General features: G+C 40.7%; 1 protein-coding gene across 2 annotated transcripts in view; it reads right to left on the bottom strand.

Moving 5' to 3' along the window:
* The window catches only part of LOC132165692 (S-adenosylmethionine carrier 1, chloroplastic/mitochondrial), a 30,827-nt gene that overhangs the window by 6,698 nt on the left and 10,161 nt on the right, over nt 1-13,968 (bottom strand). For both annotated transcript variants that reach the window (XM_059576352.1, XM_059576353.1), the window contains 6 exons: nt 8,072-8,154; nt 7,044-7,120; nt 6,065-6,155; nt 5,588-5,641; nt 5,413-5,508; nt 5,051-5,140 (listed from right to left, as the gene is read on the bottom strand). In XM_059576352.1, the coding sequence (XP_059432335.1) occupies nt 5,051-5,140; nt 5,413-5,508; nt 5,588-5,641; nt 6,065-6,155; nt 7,044-7,120; nt 8,072-8,154 (491 nt within the window). The remainder of the gene's footprint in view (nt 1-5,050; nt 5,141-5,412; nt 5,509-5,587; nt 5,642-6,064; nt 6,156-7,043; nt 7,121-8,071; nt 8,155-13,968) is intronic.

Genomic DNA, 13,968 nt, shown 5'->3' with positions numbered 1-13,968 from the left:
CTTTCTATCAGGCCTGGGCCTTCAAGTGCAAATTCTATCGACTTGTCTATCAATGGTGATGCTGTTCCTGAATGATCAGCAGAGTTGGACAGAATGCTAGCACTTGGAGATGAACCATTCGTTGAGGGTAATTTTTTGGGTTTGGGTGGCTGTGAGACAGATAAGGACTCATCACGGCTGGATAGTTACGACAATGAGGTGGGTCAGTTGAATAAGGAAAAAGTAACAGGAGTAAAGGCCAGGGTGGGTGAAGCTAGCTGTATGGGTGGTAAAAGGTCCTTCTAATCAGGATGGGTTTGATGTGTGTGGTGCAGATAAGGTTGGTGTGGCAGGTTTGGAATTGGCACTATACACCAGGGATGAGCCCCTTGTGTGTGAGCTTATGAGTTGTTGCTCTCCTATGGTTTCTAGCTAGGTTTTGCTGAAGCTGAAGGACATTCAACATATTGTTGGGCTTTCTTGTGAAGGGTTTGAAGTGCAATTTATGGCATCGCTCACAATAATTGAAGCGAGTCAAAACTAGGAGGGGGTGGAATTCCAATTCCAAATCAGCCTCAAAAGTATTAGAGAGTTGAAAAGATTATCTTGCTCAATCTCTACGGGTGGATGTTCAAGCTTGTAGTAAAGCTAAGGGGAGGGGTACCTTGATTTAGTCAGGAAGCCTAAAATATTATCATGGAACATAAGAAGATTAAACGATGGGGAGAAGCGCCTTAGAATAGAAAATTTACTCAGAGAAGGGAAGGTAGATGTTATGTCTTCAGAGTCCAAAATGGAGATCATGTCCTATAATATTGTGTGTAGTTTATTGGCGATGCAAGCATGTAGAAAAAGCTTGGAATGAGGAGGATAATGGTTAGAGAGACCTTCTGAGGATATGAGGTGGTGAAAGCCTTTAATGGTGACAAGGCCCCAGGTCCTAATGGTTTTCTATGGGTTTTTTTTTAAGCTTGCTGGGATGTGCTTAAAGCTACCATCATGAATGGCTTCCATGATTTTCACGCTAGAGGTACTTTGAAAAAAGGGGCCGTTGACATTAAGGAGTTTGGACCTATTAGCTTAGTGGGTGGAGTGTACAAAATTGTTGCCAAAGTTCTAGCTAAAAGGTTGAAAATGGTAGTGGAGAAAATCATTTCTAAGCCTCAGAACCCTTTCGTCAAGGGTAGGCAAGTCCTAGACTGAGTTCTCATTGTCAATGAGTGCATTGATAGTAGGCTTAGATCTGAGGTTCCAAGTTTGCTGTGCAAGCTGGATATTGAAAAGGTTTTCACCATGTCAATTGGGACTTCCTTTTGTATATGTTTTGAAGAGATGCAGTTTTGGGGAAAGATGGCATAAATGGGTGGCATACTGTATCTCTCATAATTTTACCCCCCGTCTAAAAATTCTAGTAAGAAACAGGGTTCTAGACAACACATTAGGTTAGCCTCCAGAATTCCCCGTCTTTTTAATATCTAGATTTTTGGTGCTTGGGATTATAGTCATTCTGTTTTTCTCATTTCTTTTACTTTCTCGCTTCTCTCTCTTTAATAAAACTTCTTATTACTTAAAAAAAAAATTTATTGATGAAGATGATAATATTAAGGTATTTTTTTTACCTTAATTGTTTGTTTATCTACTTTTGTTATTTATATGTTGTAATCAAATCATTTTTGGCACATGCAGGATTCTGCACGTGCATGCTATGGGCCAAAGCACGTCGAGGTTGCCCATGAACGATTGGCTATACAAACACTTCTTCTCACAGATGGCCTCTTCAGGTTGGCATCATTATAGTGGTTCTAACATTTTAGACTTCAGTGCATGCTATGGTTGGGAAATTCTTCTCTACCATAGAAGTATGGTTGACCCGAGGTCTAGTTCCACCTCCTCGGCCTCTTGTAGATTGACCATGAAATGTCGATCAAGTCTCCCAACATCTTGAGACTCATGCATAGAGAGTTAGATTCTCACTATGGGAGGTCACCTGGCTCTCTATTCCCTTTTTGTTAGTTTCCGAGGTCTGATTCATTTTTGACATCTTGAGTTCAGACATCCATCCAAATAGCTCGAAGTAGACGTGAAAAATATATAATATATTGATATCTCTTTCTCTCTTACCTCACTGAACGACCAGTGGTTTTGAGGTTGTGCTGCTGTTGTAAAGCTATTGTACTAAACAACATGTTGTTTTGGCCTACCCCCAACGATGTGAAGTGTACATCCCAGACAAAAACGAATACCTGTATAATAACACCGCCATGATCAGTTGCTGGAAAACTCACTGGTCACCTGAAAACACCAGACGTGCACTGCAAACACCCAGAACACACCACCAAATCCTTCAGCTTCCAGAAAACACGAAAACACATGAAATCCTTTTTTTTTTCTTTGTAATTTTTAAGGAATTGTTCTAGAATACCTTTTATTTCGCTAACTCTATTGAAAGCAGGGCATGTTGCAGTTAATGGTTCTGAAATGTGTATGCTAAAATGTTGCAATTGCAGCTTCTAGGTTGATGCAGACCCCTCTCTCTCTCTCTCCTATTTGGTCACACATTACTTATCATCTTCTTCATTGTTACCTAACTCCCATCCTGCTTTCTTTTCCATCATGTTTTTTGTCCCTTCGCGTGGGGTTAGACAAGGGAGCATGAGCGGGTGTCGATCTCCCATCTTCTTTTTGCTGATGATACTTTGGTGTTTTGTGGGGCAGAACCGGAACATGTTAGATTTATTAAAGCTCTCAGCATAGGCTTTGAGGCGGTTTCCGGGCTAAAGATTAATCGGGCCAAGTCTGTTTTGGTCCCAGTCGGAGATTCAGTGGAGACGGATGAGCTGGCCGGCGTCTTGGGTTGTGGCACTAGCTCGCTTCCCTTGAAGTATTTGGGTCTTCCGCTAGGGGCTTCCTTCAAGCAGTTGGCTGTTTGGGATGATATGGTGGAGAAAATTGCTAGAAGGTTGGCCTCGTGGAAGCGTTCTTATTTGTCCAAGGGGGCGAGGCTCACTCTCATCAAGAGCACCTTATCCAACTTGCCCACTTATCTTCTGTCCCTGTTTCCCATTCCTATCTCCGTGGCGAATCGTATTGAGAAGATTCAACGGGATTTTTTATGGGGCGGTTTCAAGGATGAACCCAAATTCCATTTGGTCAGTTGGCACGAGGTTTGTTCTCCGATTTCTGAGGGAGGTCTAGGGATTCGGAGCTTGCGCCTTTTCAACCAAGCCCTCTTGGGGAAATGGTTATGGAGATTTGCAAATGAAGAAGAAGCTTGGTGGAGAAGTATCTTGGTGGCTAAGTATGGGGTGGTTTGGGGTGGTTGGCGTTCAAATGTTCCTCGTGGAACGCATGGGGTGGGGTTATGGAAATACATTTGTGGGGTTTGGAGGTCGTTTCGGTGCCACTTCAGATTAGATCCCGGTTTGGGGGGGAAGGTCAAATTTTGGGAGGATTGTTGGTGTGGCGAGACGCCCCTCAAAGATGCTTTTCCGGGCCTTTTTAATATAGCCTGCAACAAGGATGCCTCCATTGCGGATATCCGGGAGTGTGTAAATGGGATGGTGCACTGGAACGTTACTTTTACCCGTAGTATCCATGATTGGGAGGAGATGGCCTTAGCCTCTTTCTTCTCGCTCTTGTACTCGTCTCCGATCCGGGGGGAAAGGGTTGACCGTATGTGGTGGATTCCTTCAAGGAAAGGGAAGTTTGAGGTCCGCACTTTCTACAGAAGGCTTGCCCTTAAGGAGCCTAACCAGTTCCCTTGGAGAAGGATTTGGCGTACTAAGGCTCCTTTGCGAGTGGCGTTTTTTGCTTGGTCGGCCGCTCTCGGGAAATCTCTCACACTGGATAATGTTCGGAAGAGAGGTATTGTTGTGATTAATCGTTGTTGCATGTGTGAGGCGGATGGGGAGTCTGTGGATCATCTCTTCCTTCATTGTGGGGTCGCGCGCAAGTTGTGGGAGGTCATCTTCTCTCGCTTTAACTTGAGTTGGGTTATGCCTAGAAGCGTCATGGAGATGTTTGCCAGTTGGTGGGCGGGAGGTAGAACTAGTAGTGCGGTGGTTTGGAAGATGGCTCCCTTGTGTCTTCTATGGTGTCTTTGGAAGGAAAGGAATGCAAGATGCTTCGAGGATTTGTCGAGGAACCTAGAGGATCTTATTCACTTCTTTTTGTACACTTTATTCACATGGACAGCAGGATGGCTTGCTCCTTTAGTGATTGATTTTTCTGATTTTCTCTTTTTGTTCTCTTCTTCTTTCTCCCCTACTTAGTCGCTCTCTTGTATACTTCCTGTGTACTAGGGTTGCGCCCCTCTGCGCTCTTAATGCATTATTACTTATCAAAAAAAAGAGTTATATGGTACTATCAAGTTGCAAGCAAAAGCTCAAAATTCAGTTACAGGTCTGTCAAATGTTAAGCTTAGTATCAAACTTTTGTGTCAGAAACAAGATGTAGATTTTGGTAGTACATAATTCTATAAACAATGTTGAAGAATATAGAAAATACTTTAGCTTTAGAGAAAAGGCTTGTGTAACCAATCCTTATTGATTTTTATTAGGCTTAGTTGAGGAGTTTAAACAATCAGCTCATCTTGCTACAGAATAAACCATTGTCCAAATCCCAAGAATGAAGACAATGACTCTCTTTGCCTTCTAAAACCCCACTAGCTAACCCATACCTTCCTTGATTCAAGCAACTTCAGGTTCAAGAGAACTCTCCCTATGCGTTCTAAACTCAACCCAACACAACTAAGCCTTCTTCGCAATTAAACTAGCCAATGTATAAATTAGATCATATACTCTACAAACTCCAAGGTTAAAAGTGATGGGAGTTCCAAACACTAGATCACATGGTATGGTGTCAAACTATCAATAAACAAGTATTGACGTAACATAGAATCTTGAAGTCAAAGAAATTGCAAACCGTGTTAGAATAGAAGCATCACCTATAAATAGCATTTCATATAACATTAGCATGCGGCACAGTCAGAGGGAAATGAAAAACACCATCAAGTAAAATAAATTCTTCCAAAAAGTGTCAAACATTGAATTATATGTTGTGAGGAGCTTACCGCCGCCTTATAACCTATCCGAAGCTGTTCATAGATGCAAAATTGAATTGCATCAAATGGCAAATCCCGTAATAAGAAAGATCCATATCCCTGCAATCTCAGCAATGGAGGCCATAAATACAAACAAAACAATAAAAAAGCTGCCACTAACAAATGGCATGCGGGTCACACATTGATGCCACATGCAATGCATAATCAACAACACAGGCCCATCCTCTCCTAGAAAGACCTCTTTCAACCTTTAACCAAGAATAAAAGAAATATAAATTCTTCTCTACTATTGAAGTGTGTCAATCTATCTATTTCCAAAAAAAAAAAAATGGAGCGAAGAGATGGAGAGGTAGTTGGTGAGGACCACACACCGCATAAAATCCTTTAAAGCCCTCGTTAGAAACAATAAGGCGGACAGCATCAGGAGCTGAAGTAAACTGCCCCGTCTGCATCCTTTGCTTAACAACCTGAGAAGTTGAAAGTGTTAAAAAGGGAAAAAGGAAAAGTGGAGGAGGGGCGATTGAAATGAAAGTAAGAGATATCTACCTCTGTTGGAACACGAATGAGAGAAGCAGCAATGCCTCCTATGGCCCCTGCAGTCTGAATAAAGTTCAACCATAAAAACTTTATTCAGCCAAACTATCAGCTATAGTATCAAACAACCAAACAAATTCGGGAGGTTTAGTTGGCCATACAATTTTTTATTTATTTTTTTTTTATAAGTAAAGTGAATCATAAGTAAAACTAGATATGCATTATCATTTCTATTCGAGGATACGCAGTAGATTTTGTAGATCATTCACTAATACGGAAAACAAACTCTTGAGGCACTATAGGAGGTTGTTCACCCAAAATGTGTTTAGCACTTCAACAAGCATAAACAACCAACACCTTGTTGAGTGTCAATCTTTGTGTTGTGACAAGCCTTAATAAATAAAACAATTGAAGACACTCATCGATCATGTGCCAAAGTGAAGCCCATAAATTCATACCAAAATAAGAGGGATTTTAAGAATTTCTTACAAAATGAGCTGCAGCACTAAGATTTTCAGGAAACATCTTTAACAATTTCTGCTTTGCAGGTTCATACACACCAACAAATACAGCAGAAGCCCTGCATAAAAGAATTTTACCAAAACAAGTCTGATGATACGAAGACATTCTTTGTTATAGCAAACAAATCCAAAAGAAAAGAAGAGAAAAAGCTGCTCCAATAACCATAATTTTTAGGACATTTCCTATTAAAAAACTGGTGTTTCGGGCACTGGAGGACATGACATACCTTCCATCCACCTCCAACAACTCGCTTGGATATTAATAAATTTCAACATCTTTCAGCTTAAAAATCTGCAGATTTGGAATGATGTTGTGCATTTTTTTAAGAAGCTTATGCATAATTAGTATTTTCATAACTATTTAACAGTCTATGGTTCTTCTACACAAACATAGACCGCCAGCCTACAGCAACAGAAAGTAGATATAAATTTAACTGATGAAATTGAATGCGTTAGAGAGAAGGGGAAGGGGAGGGAGATGGCAAGAAATACTCTTATATGGTTATGTTCAATCTCGTGCAGAAATCTATTCCACAGTTCACGACGAATTAGATCAATTTAACTATCTCTAAGGATGACAAATAAGAATTTAGCGACCTAGAAAGCCCGCTGAAGATTGCTAGGCTTAATTGTTGAGATTCCATAACAAACATTATTGGAAATTTTTTAACTGAAGAGAATCCAGAGATAGATGACATACACACTTATGGCACATATGATTACAATTAGTACATTAATCAAGGAAGCGTTTTTCTTTTCTTTTCTTTTTTTCTTTTTTTTTTTTAATGAAACTACATAATCTTTAGAAGGAAACAAACTCGTCCAAAGAGCATAAATCAAGTCATTTCCAGGTTCAAAACTTGACCAAAGAACAAAAATGGATACTGACATTTGAAGTTGTGAACCCTAAACATTAAGGGGAGTCATGCATTTCGAAAGGTACTTACGGCAAGACACCAACAAGATTTCCAGCCAATCCAGAATAAAGGCCCTTCAAAACTATTTGTCCACCACCATGCGCAGCCTGCAACAAAAGCTCAATAGTAAAATTTGGAAACACACAGGTAAAAAACTTGCAACCTTGAAAAACTACTTCCCCCAACAAAATGTACCAATTTCAAAGCCTAAAGAAAGAGACCTATCCCAACCTTTACCTTCTTAAGCAAACAACAATGTGTGAAATCAAAGAGTTCTTTAGATGTAAGGCACTAGAAGTTAAGAAGATGCAATTGCTGGGTATTTCTATAGTGGGCCACCTAACACCATAACCCATGTTTTCATGTTCTAAGACTTACAAAAAAAAAAAAAAAAGATTTATATCACTTATAAAAAACCAAGATTTTAAAAATTATTTATAAATGATAGTTGGAAAATAACAAACAGAATCCATAATCTCTGCGTGCCAATTGGATGAGTACCAAGTAATTTTTTAGATCTGTGTTTTCCAAAATGATTAATAATTAATTATAGGTACATTTATAAACCTCAAATATTAAAAATAAATAAATAAATAAAGAGTAATTAACTCTAGCAAATGAGAAGTAATTCAGGCATTTATTAGGTCAAAAGCTGTATTGGCCACTGCATACAGATCCTAAACAAAGAGGTCAGGATCAATTGTGTGGCCAAGACAGGAAACAATCAAAGAACAAAAATTCAGGACTCAAAGAACATTTTTATCTTGAAGAAAATGCCTGAAGGTTTCAACCCACCAGCCCTCCACCCCCCACCCAGGGCCAAAAAAATAAAACAAAAAGGAAAGAATTGCAGCATGAATAGATAAAAAGTAGAGGCATAAATCAAATCGTTCATAGTCCATCAAAATATAAGAAACAATGAAGGAACAATCTCTATATCCATATGTTCAGCAAAAGCTTAGCATTTTACATCAGGCAATTACCAGTAACCTGGTGCAGTAGATTCTTTAAATTTATTTTAAATATTAACTCTAACTTAATATGCATAGTTAACCCACCTGAAGCCGTGTCTTTATAGTATCAATGGGATATAAAACTGTCTCAACAACAACACCAGCTGTACCTCCAGCTATAACACCCTCTGCAAAATCCACAGCCAGACTACTTAGAAACTCAAAACAGAACTAGATAGATTTATTCTTACCAGCATTTTGTCCATCTAATGTATTCAAAGAATTTGACAACATGAAAGAAGCAAATGCTCCAACTACCTCTCTATCAATAGAAGGTTTGGAAGGGCAAACGCCTTCGGTGTTCCCTCCAGTCAAGACCTAGGGCCTTACAATCACTAGCCAATATCTTTTCATGTCCCCTCAAGCATAATTTATTAAAGAAACAAAGAAAAAATTATTTCTTCTTTTCTTTGTGTTCAAAAATTCATTGTTGGGCATCTACCTAATACTTTGCTAACATATGACTTCATGCAGTGTATAAACATGCATGGTTCATTATACAATATTAATGTGAAAGGTTACGACTCAAAGACAGTATTACCAAGAAGAAACATCATAAGAGTCCACAAAAGTTACACAACAAACTCCAAGCCACTTAAAATAGAGATTACCATGTATACACCCAGTTTCAGGCTATAAAAATCTTCATTATTGCTTTTCAATGTAAAGAAGAAAACAAATTACCCAGGCAACGTTATTTCCCATTCCAAAGGTTCCATAAGTAACATATATGAAAAAGCTACAACTGAAAGCTCGAGAAAGAGAGAGAGGGATCTACAAGAGAAACTAGTGCATAATCTTAGCATTCATTCTTATATAATCTCATACTCCAAAAAGAAGTAAGCACTCCATTGCTAATCCAAAACAGTAATTGATTGAGAAACCTGAGACAGTTTGGTAAAGTTTTTCAAAAGAGTTTTCGATTTTGGGTTTTGAAAAGAGTTTTTAAGAAGTAAAAATTGAGAAGTGTTTACAATGGGCGGCACATTTGAACAAGTGTTGTTTGTAGGGTCCACCATTGAAAATTCATTTGGTAAACTGCAGCGTTTTCTAATAGCAAAAAATTGATAAGTGTTTTCAAACATTAAAAACAAAAACAAAACAAAAAATAAATAGAGATCTGCTGGAGGCAGGCCTCCATAGGTGGTGGCCGGCACCCTTTCGTCAAAGGAGGGAGGTGGGTCTCCCCTCCACGAGGGGCACACAGCATCTAGGTCTCTAATCACCCCACCTCTTTGCGAGGATGGCAGACTCACCCCTGCGCCTTCGCAAGAGTAGCGGAGGGGGAGAGTCTCCACCTCCCCCCTCTATGGGGGTGGATCTTCACCACGGCAAAATGCAGTGAGGGTTGGAGTTCCACCGCCGCTGCCTCTACAGTGGTGGGGGTGGCTGACACCAGAGGTAGGGGGAGGAGACCCACCTCCTGCGAAGGGGGTGGAGGTCAACCTCCAGTTCTTTCTTTTCTTTTTTTTATAAATAATCGAAATATCATTAAAAGCACAACTTAGGCACACAAGAAGTTTACACAAAAAACGCATATCTTAAAGGAGAAAAAAGAACAAAAGACTCATTAAAACTAATCACCAAAGAAGCTAAAAACGCAATTGCCCAAATATAAAGAGAATAAAAGAAAAGGACTTGAGCTATTATTACGAAATTTTGAATCCCTTTGGGTGCAAACAACTCATTGGGGCCACATCCCTGGCGAAGGCAAGATTTAACCGATCCGTGTGGTGGGGGTGCATTATACAGGTTCGGGGTTTATCCTTTAGGGATGGGTCACGAAGTGGTCCTGCCTTAGGAGGGTTCCCCGTCATTTAAAAATAAAAAATAAAAAAAAATAAAAAAGACTTTGAGCTCCTCCAACGTCATCTCTCAGTACTCAAAATTTTGATCATTTCTTTCTCTCCAAATGCACCACAAAAGTCAAGAGTGCACCATCTTCCACATGACAACACTTTTAGAGCAACCATAATCCTTTAATATTTATTATATATATATAACAAAGCAGCCTTCACATTTTGAAAAAAGTGAGCATGTATTTCCAAAATATTCTTATATGATTGTGGGGAAAATTCTGAAAGATGTTTAGTGTTTTCTTTTTTGAAAATGTTTTTAAGTTTGTTTTGAAAAATGTGTTAGTGGTGGAGGCCACATCTGTAAACCCATCTGGATAACTGTTGTCAAAGAAGTGTTTTTTAGTGTTTGAAAATTGAAACTTGTTTTTAAAAACTTAGTCAAATAGTCCTAAGTCTTATTCATATCTTATATTTATTCTCCTATCTTAGGAGAGGATGAGGCCCATTATTCAATGTCTAATCAAACCTTTTCAAAATTTGCCATTACTCCTATAAGAATAGAGTAATGCTAAAAACCACACCCCCATCCCAATGGATTGACGTAGCAATGCCCAATAGCCCTTAGATCAGCTATGTTAAAAACAATCCAACGATTGATAGACATTATCATGTCAGCTCAGTGATATGGGAGTGTAGTTTTTAGCATTCCCCAAAAGAATATAATTGTCCATTGTAGAACAAATTCTTTCCTAGTCAATACTCGGTTTCATATGCATACAATTTTACATTAGAGCTAGGGCTGTGATCGAGTTGAGTCGAGACGAGTATTAAATGATTTTTGATAGGTAAGTACTGATATTATTAAAAGCGTTGGGCGCCCCAAAGTACACTGGAAGTATACAACTAGGAACACCTAACTAGAAGGGGAAAAGCGTACAAGGAAATCAACATAGCTAAGCGGAACCGGAGAAACATAAGCTACAGTCCAGAGATAAAGAGTATGGAAACAATAGGCTAAAGTGTCCTCAATAGACCTCTCCACATCCTCGAAACACCTATTATTTCTCTCTCTCCATATACACCAAAAAAAGCAAATAGGCACCATCTTCCAGACTGCAGCACTCCCCCCCCTTCCTGCAGACCACCAACATGCTAGCAACTCGAAAACCCGTCTAGGCATCACCCATGATAACCCAAAACGGCCAAAAAAGGCATTCCACAGAGCAGACGCCACCTCACAATGAAGAAGAAGATGATCCACCGTCTCTTCACTCTTCTTGCACATCCAACATCTGTTCACCACAATCACATTACGCTTTCTGAGATTATCTAATGTCAGAATTTTCCCCCACGCTGCCAACCACACAAAGAACGCTGCCCTAGGGGGAGCCTGAGTCCGCCACACCCTCTTCCAAGGAAACCTCCTCCCTTCCGAACAAGCCAAAGAGAAAAAGAGATACTTGACCTTGAAAGATCCTCTTTTGGAAGAGTTCCACCATAACTTATCTTCCGACCCTCTTCTTACTCTAGTAGAATGTAACACCTGGAAAAAGGAGGCAAAGGCCTCCACCTCCCAATCATGAGCCTCTCTGGAAAAACTCACATTCCACTGAATGGACCCACCCAACATCTCCACATTATCCGCAACTGAGGCATCCTTCGCACAAGCAATACTAAAAAGGATCGGGAAGGCTATCTTGAGAGCAGAATCTCCACACCACCAATCATGCCAAAAGCTAATCCTGGTCCCATCCCCCACTTCAAATCTCGTAAAGCCTTTGAAAGTATCCCACCCTTTCCTAATATTCTTCCATAACCCCACCCCACACGTCCCTCCAGGCTCAGCAGAACACCACCCTCCCCATAAACTTCCATACTTCGCATCTACCACTACTCTCCACCAAGCATCTCTTTCCGACCCATAACGCCACAACCACTTCCCTAAAAGAGCGCGGTTGAAGATCATTAGATTCCTAATACCCAACCCTCCTTCCTTGATCGGAGTGCAAATCTGCGCCCACTTCACCAAGTGGTATTTAAACTCTTCTCCTATCCCTCCCCATAGAAAATTGCGTTGAAGCTTCTCAATGCGCCTCGCAACACTCGCCGGAATATGGAAAAGAGACAAAAAATAAGTGGGCATATTAGCAAGGGTACTCTTGATAAGGGTGACCCTGCCCCCTTTCGATAAATACAACCTTTTCCAACTGGCTAACCGGTGTTCAATCTTTTCAATAACTTCATCCCAAATATGCTTGGACTTATAAGAGCCTCCCAATGGGAGACCAAGATACTTCACTGGCAAGGTAACCGCCTCACACCCTAGGATACCGGCTAGCATATCCACGTGCTCCACATTCCCCACCGGAATAAGCATCGTTTTAGCCAAATTAACCTTCAACCCTGAAACAGCTTCAAACCACAGAAACAAACACCGCAGGTAACGTAACTGGGCAGGCCTGGCATTGCAGAAAATCAAGGTGTCATCGGCAAATAAAAGGTGAGAGACTGTAGTGTTGCTGATTTTGAAGCCTTCTAACAGCCCCCTCTGAACCGCTGCCGAAATCATCCTACTCACTATCTCCATCACAAACACAAACAACAAAGGAGAGAGAGGATCCCCTTGTCTCAAACCCTTGGAGCTGCTAAAAAAACCTTCGGGAGACCCATTTACCAGAATCGAAAACCGCACCGTGGAAATGCAATGTTGAATCCAAGAACACCAAACCCCTCCAAAACCACATCTCCTTAGCACATACAACAAAAAGCCCCAATTCACATTATCATAAGCTTTTTCCAAGTCCATTTTGCAAATGACCCCTGGCTCCCCAGATCTCAGCCTACTACCAAGGCATTCATTAGCAATCAATATGGGATCTAGAATCTGTCTACCTTTGATAAAGGCATTTTGCGACTTGGAAATGATCTTATCCAACACAACCTTCAATCTGTTTGCTAAAACCTTGGCAATAATTTTATACATACCTCCCACAAGGCTAATCGGGCGGAAATCTTTGAGATTGGTGGCACCAGGAATCTTCGGAATAAGCGAAATGAAAGAAGCGTTGAGGCTCTTTACAAACATCCCTCCCTCATGGAAAGCACTAAACACCCTCATAATATCCTCCCTCACCACATCCCAACAAACTTGGAAGAAAGCCAAAGAAAACCCATCGGGGCCCGACGCCTTATTGCCATTCATCTTAAACACGACCTTTTTAACCTCTTCCTCTTCAAAGACTCTTTCCAACCAGCTAGCCTCTTCCTCCGAAATGGAGTCCAAAGAGATACCATCGACCAAGGGCCTCCCATTGTGTTGCTCGGTAAAAAGCTTTTGATAGAAATCGACAATATGCTCACTAATCTCATCCTTATTCGAGCACATGTTATCCCCAATCATCAACGTCTCTATCGAATTAAATCTTCTATTAGAGTTGGCAATGGAATGAAAGAATTTGGTGCACTTGTCCCCTTCCTTCAACCAACACACTCTAGATTTTTGTCTCCAACTAATCTCCTCCATAAGAGTACACTTCTCTAATTCTCTCACAACCTCGGCCTTCCTCGCTAGCTCCTCCTCATTCAAAGCCCTACTTTCTTCGTGCTCATCAAACACCCGAAGGTCTTCAAGAAGCACCCTCTTATTCCTCTCAATGTTACCAAACACTTCCTCATTCCATGTCTTCAGGTTCAACTTCAGGGCCTTGAGCTTGCAAGCGAAAACAAAGCTCGGCGTGCCTTGGAACTCATAAGAATCCCACCATTGTTTCACTAGATCAACAAACCCATCCGCCTTAAGCCACATATTCTCAAACCTGAATGGCCTTTTCCCCTTGGAGACCTCTCCCAACTCAAGAATGATCGGAAAGTGATCCGAGCAAAGACGAGGAAGCCTCTTCTGCCTCACCCCAGGAAACCGAGCTTCCAATTCTGGAGAAACAAGAAACCGATCGATCCTAGACCATAGAGGAGGATCTTGAGAAACTGACCAAGTGCACGCACCCCCTACAAGAGGCAAGTCCATAAGCCCTTGTTCAGAAATAAAATCAGAGAAGCTCATCATAGCAGAATCCAGACTAGCTCCTCCTGATCTTTCACTAGGGAAACGAGTAACATTGAAATCTCCCCCTACACACCATGGCA

This window comes from Corylus avellana, chromosome ca11, assembly GCF_901000735.1.
Source record: "Corylus avellana chromosome ca11, CavTom2PMs-1.0".
In the NCBI taxonomy this organism is placed as follows: Eukaryota; Viridiplantae; Streptophyta; class Magnoliopsida; order Fagales; family Betulaceae; genus Corylus; species Corylus avellana.
The sequence above is the reverse complement of the archived record's forward strand: the minus strand, read 5'-3'. Positions and strand labels throughout refer to the sequence as shown.